The sequence below is a fragment of the Phallusia mammillata genome, chromosome 1 (assembly GCF_965637545.1).
Source record: "Phallusia mammillata chromosome 1, kaPhaMamm4.hap1.1, whole genome shotgun sequence".
In the NCBI taxonomy this organism is placed as follows: Eukaryota; Metazoa; Chordata; class Ascidiacea; order Phlebobranchia; family Ascidiidae; genus Phallusia; species Phallusia mammillata.
This window is the reverse complement of record NC_137252.1, coordinates 21,178,474-21,187,798: the sequence shown is the minus strand read 5'-3', so window position 1 is coordinate 21,187,798 and position 9,325 is coordinate 21,178,474. Positions and strand designations below refer to the sequence as shown.

The following is a 9,325-nucleotide window of genomic DNA, read 5'->3' as shown; positions in this document are numbered from 1 at the left end:
TGACTAACCCTGTACTTTCGTTTCCTGTTCATGATGCTGAGTTTATTCTAGATACTGATGCAAGTTCCACTGGTCTTGGAGGCGTTCTTTCCCAAATTGGAAACAACAATGCAGAGTGTGTTGTTGCTTACGGCAGCAGAGCCATGAGCCGCTCAGAACGTTGTTATTGTGCCACGTACCGCGAGCTGTTGGCGGTGGTGCACTTTTTGCACTACTTTAGGCACTACCTCTGGGGGCGTAAATTTACACTGCGGACAGATCATGCTTCACTGAAATGGTTGCTTACTGTAACGACCGCTAGGTGCGCAGCCTGGCCCTGCGCCGTTCGTCACACTAGATAACCCTTTTTGTAAAACGCGCCCGTCCTCCAAGACGACCCACTCTTGCATTTGCAACGAATGTTCTTTTTTGGCGATAAAAGGCAACGCTGACGAATAAACCAAGACGACAACGTCAATAGCAACGGCAACGGTTTTTCTGTAACCACAAATAATTCACATAAGCCATACGTATACATTATGACGTCATAGCGACCATCACACAATAAGCAGTTTTAACAGTACACACAGGTCTTACTTAAATCCACGTTAATCAGTCACATTTTACATTAAAATTACTCATAACAAGTCAAGTTACTGTTAAAATACACATTAACACAAGTTAAACACAAATCAAGTAAGAACATAAAACATACCAACTGTTGGGTAACCAGGGCTTTACTAGCACGCGGCTAGAGGTTCCACAACTGACAATTCAGCATTTTTGCTATTGCTCTTAACATTTACAGTTTCACTATAAACAAAATAGTCACAAGAAATTAGGATAAATTCACTTAAATTGACTGCAAACCTAGCAACTAACGCAGCTCACAAAAACGTGGCGTTCAAAGCACATGCTCTGTCGCGGATGAATATTTCAATACGTCACGAATAAAGGAGAACTTAAATCAGCCAAGCGGAACAATTAATTCTCGCTGTAACATACCCCCCGACGATGTGCGAACCCATGAGAACATCTTTACAACACACAAACAGCGAGAAAGGTAAACGTAACGAACAAACAAAACACTTTAAGCCTTCATAATCAAACACAACTTTGCGATCGGTCGTTTGAACGACCCAACGTGCGTTTTAACCAAAGCACTTCTCACAAACCCGGACTTATCCGGGTACGTTTCTACGATTCTTCCGGTAAGCCATTTTCCTCGTGGTGCCGAGTTGTCGACCAACAGGACCAGATCACCAGCGTCGAGGTTCTCTTCGGGAAATTGCCATTTCTGACGCGTCTGTAGCGTCAGCAGGTACTCATTTGTCCATCGGACCCAAAACTGGTCGGCCAAGTACTGGACCTGGCGCCAGTGTCGTCGAACGTAGTTGTCTTCCTTCACAAATACTCCGGGTGGCGAGATATCATGTCGCCCAATTAAAAGCAGGTGATTCGGTGTCAGAGGCTTTCTGTCGGCAGGATCAAGACTGATGGGAGTCAAGGGCCTCGAGTTTAGGATGAACTCGACCTCAACAAGCAGCGTACTCAGCGTCTCGTCAGAAGGCACTTGCTGTCCCAACAATACATTCAAGATCTTGCGCACCGAACGAATTAGACGTTCCCAGACGCCACCCATGTGACTGGCAGCAGGTGGGTTAAATGACCAGTCGACGCCCCACTGGCGAAGACGTTCTTCGATGTGAGTTTGATTCCATTTTTCAAGAGACTCGCGCAGTATGCGCTCAGCGCCGACGAAGTTCGTTCCATTATCACTGAAAATGCGCCTGGGCTTTCCGCGTCTTCCAATAGCCTAAACCTTCGGAAAGCGTCAATAAATGAGTCAGTAGAAAGCGAGTGCGCTACTTCCAAATGCACAGCACGCACGTTCATACACGTGAAGATGCAACCGTATCGTTTGACTTCACTTCTTCCTTGTTTTACGAGTATGGGTCCAAAGTAATCCACACCCACAGATGAAAACGGTGGCTCACCCGGAGTCGTGCGCTCAACAGGTAAGTCGGCCATCATTTGTTTCGAGACTGAAGCATTTCTTCTTCGACAAAACACACAGTTTCCAAGGATTCTTCTTACCGCTACACCACCTCGCACAATCCAATATCTCTGACGAACAATTGCCCAAGTGTGCGACATTCCGGAATGGCAAACATTAGCGTGTGTCTCGCGAATAATCAAAGTAGTAATATGATGTGCGTTTGGGAGAATCATCGGGTGTTTAATTTCAAAGGGAATCGGTGCCCTTTCCAGACGGCCACCCACTCGCAACACACCATCAATCAAAACAGGATTCAGTCTGTGAAGAGCCTTTGAGGGCAGTTTCTTCAAGACTTTCTTCTTTCCGCCGCGTTCTAAGTCTTCACACTTACACAAGGCGTCTATTTCTTCAGAAAACTGTCTTCCTTGAACATATTTGACAATCGCTAGCTCAGCCCTTTCAAGATCAGCGACAGTCAGCTTTTTTGACAGCTTGTGGTTCTTTCGAGATCGCAGATAGTCAACAAACCGCTGGAGCCAAGCAACTGCCTTCTTTAATCTTTTCCATGAAGAGTAGCGACAAATTAAATCATCAAACAAACACTGCTCCTCTGCAACATGCACAGCCAACATTTTCTTTGGTTTTAGGTTTAAATATTCCTCGGGAACATCTTTGGTATTCACAGGATTCGTAGGCCAGTGACGTTCATCGCTGCCTAAAAACGAAGGTCCGGTGAACCAACGCTTGCTTTGGAGAAAAGCCTTTACAGTACACCCACGAGATGCGTCATCAGCTGGGTTTAGTGCAGTAGGAACATGCTTCCACTGCGACGCGTCGGATCCTTCCTCAATTTTTGCCAGTCGGTTGGCGAAAAAGGTACAAAAACGCTTATTTACGTTGTAAATGGATTGCAGAACTGCAGTTGAATCGGTCCAAAACACGGATCGTCCGATATCCAAGTCAAGTTCCTGCCTTAAAACTTGGTCCATCTTGACAGCAAGAGTAGCTGCGGTCAATTCCAATCTGGGAATGGACACCATCTTCAAGGGCGCAAGACGGGCCTTTCCAGTAACAAAAGAACAATGCACGTTGCCTTGTTCATCCACTGTTCGCAAGTATGCGACCGTTCCGTATCCACAGGAAGACGCATCTGCAAAATGATGCAGCTCGTGCGTCTTGACTTCGAGTCCAGTGGTCTGAAAACACCTTTTAATCTTAATTACCGATAGACCTGGAAGCTCAGAAGTCCATGCGTTCCATCTCTTTTCTATATCCGGTGGAACTTCCTGATCCCAGCCATAATTTTCTTTGCAAAGCTCCTGCAAAAGCTTTCGCGCATGTAATACTACAGGCGCAACGAAACCTAAGGGATCGAACAAGGAGCTGACCACGGAAAGTATTCCTCTCCTCGTTACAGGCTTCTTTTTGACCTTTACGTCAAATTCAAACACGTCGGAGCGAAAATTCCACAACACTCCAAGCACACGTTCCATGTGCTTTACATCAACATTTAATATAATGGACTGTACAGATCTATCTTCGGTTGGGACTGACGACAACACACGCTCGCTGTTGCTCACCCATTTTCTGAGCCGAAATCCTCCGAGCTGCAACAATTCACGCAACTCGCCGGCCAATTTGATTGCATCGTCTTCGTTCTTTACGGACTTCAAGCAATCATCCACGTAGAAGTTTTGTTTCACTGTCGAAACCGCTTCAGAACTGAATTTCTCCTCGTTATCTTCGGCAGTTTTCTGCAAACAGTACCCAGCACAGCAAGGAGACGAGGCTGCACCAAATATGTGCACCAGCATCTGGTAATCAACGGGTTCACGCGACAAATCGCCTTCAGGCCACCAAACGAATCTTAGTGCAGATGTATCGATCGGATCAACCTTTACCTGGTGAAACATCGCTTCTACATCGGCGACAAAAGCAACTGGTTCCTGGCGAAATCGGACAAGCGTCCCAAAAAGACTGTTGAGTAAATCTGGGCCTTGCAAAAGCTGGTCATTCAGCGAAATATTATGATATCTGGCGGCGCAGTCAAAGACGACCCTCACCTTTCCAGGTTTCTGCGGGTGTACAACCGGGTGATGCGGCAGGTACCAAACAGCGCCATCTTCCGGCTCCTTGTCGTCGCCCTTTAAACGTCTGGCATAACCCTCGTTCAAGTAGGTATCCAACGTTTGCTTGTACTTCTCATACAGCTGCGAATCAGTTTCCAATCGCCGTTTTAAGTATGACAAACGCTTCATTGCCATAGCACGGTTATTTGGCAAGTTTGGAGCACCTGGTCTCCATGGCAATCGCAGTTGGTAGTGTCCGTTATGACACTTCACTGAGCTTTCCATCTGCTTCAATGCGTATCTGTCTTCTTTCGACAGTGTCGTTCTGGGTGATAACGCGGTTTGGCCAAAGTCGCTTTCCCACATGCATTTTATCTGTTGGTGCAACGTTTCGTCCTGCGAGGTTACAAAATTCACCCGTATCTGTGAACTTCTTGAACCATTACTATGACAAGGACCTACAAGCGACCAACCGAGCATAGAACGCACGGCACTTGGCTCCTTTCTTCCGCCTCTTCGTTCATCATTTATCCAGAACACCTCGGGAACGTTCGCTCCAATCAGCAACATGACTTCCCCATGGGACAAGACAGGAAACTCTAAATTACGCAATTGAGGCCATCGCCAAAGCGACCCTTCCGGTATTCTGTTTGGGGAGACTGGCAAACTGTCCACGCTCAAAACGTCGTTTAATCGTACGGATTGCTTCCCGTCGAGCGACGCCACCATTAAATCGACGGCCAAACCATCTCTTCTCTGTGACCTATCACTGACAGTGGTCAAGGAGTACGTTGTCTTTCTCCCCCCGACGTCTAGCTGCTTGATCAGTCGTTTGTCACACAAGGTTGTAGTCGATCCTTGATCCAAAAAGGCGTAAGTTTCCAGCTTTCTACCATTACTGGCCGTAACCTTTACCGGCACTATGTTAAGGTACACACTCTCTGCTTGAGTGCTCATGCAAGTCCAGGTGACAGTTGTATTTGATGATGTGGGTTTCTCTTCTGAGGCCTGCGTAGACGCTTCGCGTACGGGTGCAGTCGAAGAAGTCTTCCATTCTGTCCAGTGCAGAAGGTTGTGATGCTTTCCACGGCATCCGCCGATGGTGCAAGAGCTTGGTAAACTACATGTTCTTGCTATATGACCCTTTACGAAACAATTGTCACACAGCCGAACTTGACGCAGAAACTTTCTTCGCTCTACGAAGGTTTTCCGTTTGAACACGTCGCAATTGCCAAGGTCGTGTGATTTACTGCACAAGGGACACCCCTGCTTCTGAGGACTCGGTTCAGCCTTACGCTCGTTTCCCGGAGCAACCGATGTCGCATGAGTCGATGCTCTTGTCCTCGTCGTAGGAGATTTGCTGCGCCTTTTCTGCGCATCTCTGTCCTTCCGAGGACCCAACACTCGACCAAACATCGTGGTTCCAATGTACGCTTCCTTCTTAACGAATTCAACAAGGTGACAGAAACGAGGCTCTTCCCCATTCCTTTCAATTTTAGCAGCATGTCTTCTCCATTGACTTTGCAGTGCGAACGGCAATCGCTTTATTATATTCAGCATATTTTCAAAATTGTTGATGTCTGCGAAGTATCCCAGATGAGTCAGGGTCACTAGACACTCTTCTAATGCCTGTGCTAGATCTATCAGTCCGTCAGTATCATCGGATTTCAGATAAGGCCAGTGACTTAGCTTATCCACGTACGCACGTGCGACTATGATAGGATGTCCATACCGCTCGAATAACAACTCTCGAGCCCTTCGGTAGCCTTCCGGAGGGTCAAGACCAATACAAAAGGCAATCATTGCGTGTGCTTCTTTTCGACAGTATTGGATCAGATAATTAAGCTTCACACTGTCGCTGTCTACACGTCGACCAATATTTTCGTCAAAGCTTATCATGAAACGCGTGTACATTAGCGGATCACCTTCAAAATACAACAGCTGTGGTCTGGGAAGCTCCATCCCTGCCTTCAAGACTGCAGCAACACGACACAGGTCACTCACCTCCGGCTCATGATTTAGCACTTCCGTTTTTGGTTTAGGTTCGCAACGCGAGGAGGACGGAATGTCCGTTACCTGCGCTTCTGAACTGCTTCTGTTAATATTGCCGGACTCTGGTGCATGCCTTTCCTCTTTTACTACTTCGAGTTTGGACTCAGGTGTGAAGAGGACTGGTAATTTAACTTGCTTCTCAGGCTGAAATCCAGCAAAACATGACCCAGATGAAGATGTCCTTTCCCATAAGTCAGCTTCCACTGTGGCAGCCTTTATCTTATGATCAGCTTCGAGAATTTTTAATTGATTTTCAGAGGATTTAAGTAAACTTTCTGCTTCCATCCTTTTCTGCAGAAACTCCTTTTCCAGAAGTGCGACCTCTTTTCTCACGCGCGCTTCAGTACGTTTGCAACTCGACCTCGAGCTAGCATATGAACGAGTCTTGCTTCTAGAACCAAAATCGCTGACAGACGGTTCCTTGCTTGAGTGTTCAGGCGGTTTGGAACGCCTTACTTCCTCTAACCATTCTTCTGTGCGCGCATCAAATTCTTGCTTGCCACTTCGCAAACTTGAGAGCGCAGCATTAATTTTCCTTCTATCTTTTTTCTTTTTAACAAAATCCAGTCGTGTTGTATGTTTGCCAACACATTCGTCGTACAGGACATCAATGGCCGAAGTCTTCTCTTTTAACTGTTGCACATTCGAGGATTCAATCATTATTTCCTCTGCATCTTGATATGGCAAGTTCAGTCGTTTAACTAAATTGTCAAGAGTGTGTTGGGATTCAACCATCTTAATTTCTCCAAAGTCAGCAGTGAAAACTTTTTCTTTCAACGAGTTTCGTGAGTTGAAAAACTTTATTTTTCAACGATTTCCGTAGATTGAACACTTTGTTTTCAATCAGTTGAAAAACTTTATTTTTCAACAGTTTTTCCGTGAGTTGAAAAACTTTAATGTAACGACCGCTAGGTGCGCAGCCTGGCCCTGCGCCGTTCGTCACACTAGATAACCCTTTTTGTAAAACGCGCCCGTCCTACAGCCTGTCCTCCAAGACGACCCACTCTTGCATTTGCAACGAATGTTCTTTTTTGGCGATAAAAGGCAACGCTGACGAATAAACCAAGACGACAACGTCAATAGCAACGGCAACGGTTTTTCTGTAACCACAAATAATTCACATAAGCCATACGTATACATTATGACGTCATAGCGACCATCACACAATAAGCAGTTTTAACAGTACACACAGGTCTTACTTAAATCCACGTTAATCAGTCACATTTTACATTAAAATTACTCATAACAAGTCAAGTTACTGTTAAAATACACATTAACACAAGTTAAACACAAATCAAGTAAGAACATAAAACATACCAACTGTTGGGTAACCAGGGCTTTACTAGCACGCGGCTAGAGGTTCCACAACTGACAATTCAGCATTTTTGCTATTGCTCTTAACATTTACAGTTTCACTATAAACAAAATAGTCACAAGAAATTAGGATAAATTCACTTAAATTGACTGCAAACCTAGCAACTAACGCAGCTCACAAAAACGTGGCGTTCAAAGCACATGCTCTGTCGCGGATGAATATTTCAATACGTCACGAATAAAGGAGAACTTAAATCAGCCAAGCGGAACAATTAATTCTCGTTGTAACACTTACCTTTAAGGAACCAGAGGGCATGTTAGCACGTTGGCTATCAGTGATTGGAACCTACACGTTTCAAGTTGAGCATCGCCCTGGGAAACAACATGGGAACGCAGACGGTTTGTCGCGACAAAGGTGTCACCACAGCGAGTGTGTCGATTGCTCCATGTTTGAACAACCTGAACAACCTAGATCAGTTCCAGTAGCACCCGTTCTACGAGATTCTACGACAGGTGACAGCAATTGGCTTGATGAATGGACTATTGCAGATATTCGAAAATGGCAAAATGAGGATCCAGAACTTTCAGCCATTCTGCGGTTGAAGGCCATCAGTCAACATAGGCCCTCTAGAGAAGAGTTTGTGGATCGTACAGGAAATTTAGCTTACTTTGCTCAATGGGATTGGTTACTAGTGAGAAACGGTGTACTTTATCGGGAATGGTTACCAGACGAAGATGGTGGTGAAGTAATTCGTTTGTTGGTTGCGCCAAGATCTTTACAAAAAATGATTTTTGACCATCTTCATGTGTCCAGAACAGCAGGGCATTTAGGAACAACACGTACTATAGCGCAAATTCGCCGACGTTTTTATTGGCCTGGTTTTCGCAACGACATTCGCCTGTGGTGCCGTTGGTGTCAAAACTGTGCAAAGCGAAAACCCACTCACGGACGGCATCGTGGTAAACTGCAACAACAGCCAGCACATTTTCCGTTAGAGCGAATTGGCATTGATTTCCTTGGACCATTACCATGCACTGAGCGAGGTAACATGTACATATTAGTAGTCAGTGATTACTTTACCAAGTGGACAGAGTCGTTTGCTCTACCTGATCAGCACGCGACAACAACTGTGCATACATTGGTCACCGAGTTCTTCTGTCGGTTGGGGACTCCTAAGTATATTCACTCCGACCAAGGTCGTGACTTTGAGTCCAGACTCTTTCAGGAAATGTGTTCTCTTCTGGAGATAAAGAAAACCCGAAACACCCCATACCACCCGCAATCATCAGGATTGGTGGAACGGTTTAACCGAACGCTATTGCAAATGTTGTCGGCCTTCGTTAACGACCATCACAATGACTGGGACATCCATGTACCCTATTTAATGATGGCATACCGGTCGTCACAACATGAATCGACTAAATTTACTCCGAATCACCTTATGTTGGGCCGTAATGTGCACGTGCCACTAGACATTATGTCGAATTTTGATTCCCATGTTTCGCAGTCTTTATGTTATACGCAGTATGTGCAACACATAAATAATTGTATGCGGAATTCCTTTAAAATGACTAGGCTGCATTTAAAGCAATCTGCCAAAAGTCAAAAGCGAGATTACGACCGTACTGTGTTGCCCTTTAACTTTAACGTTGGGGATTGGGTGTGGTATTACTACCCACCAATCGGTAAAAAAAAGCTTGGTCAAGGTTGGGTGGGCCCATTTTTGATTGTTAATAAACTGTCCCCACTTTTGTATCGCATACAACGGTCACCGTCGCTAAACAGTAAAGTTGTCCATGTTGACCATTTGCGCAAATATTTTGCTGAACATTTACCGTTTAATTGGCTCGTTGAAAATCGTGACAGTGATGTACCTTTAAGTAATGATGTTTCTTCACAAGTAAACAATAA

The 9,325-nt window shown here is 45.3% G+C and overlaps 1 protein-coding gene across 1 annotated transcript; it reads right to left on the bottom strand.

Annotated features, from left to right (window-relative positions):
* Window positions 1–383: 383 nt before the first annotated feature.
* LOC145221833 (uncharacterized) lies at window positions 384–6,834 on the bottom strand. The gene is made up of 2 exons (XM_080088056.1): window positions 695–6,834; window positions 384–477 (listed from the first exon to the last, which is right to left on the bottom strand). Exon 1 carries the CDS (start codon window positions 6,832–6,834, stop codon window positions 1,597–1,599), a length of 5,238 nt encoding a protein of 1,745 aa, XP_079944182.1. The 3' UTR covers window positions 384–477; window positions 695–1,596.
* Window positions 6,835–9,325: the final 2,491 nt, after the last annotated feature.

Excerpts from the sequence above, each read along its gene's own strand:
- LOC145221833 (XM_080088056.1), bottom strand. The coding sequence starts at position 6,834 with ATGGTTGAATCCCAACACACTCTTGACAATTTAGTTAAACGACTGAAC.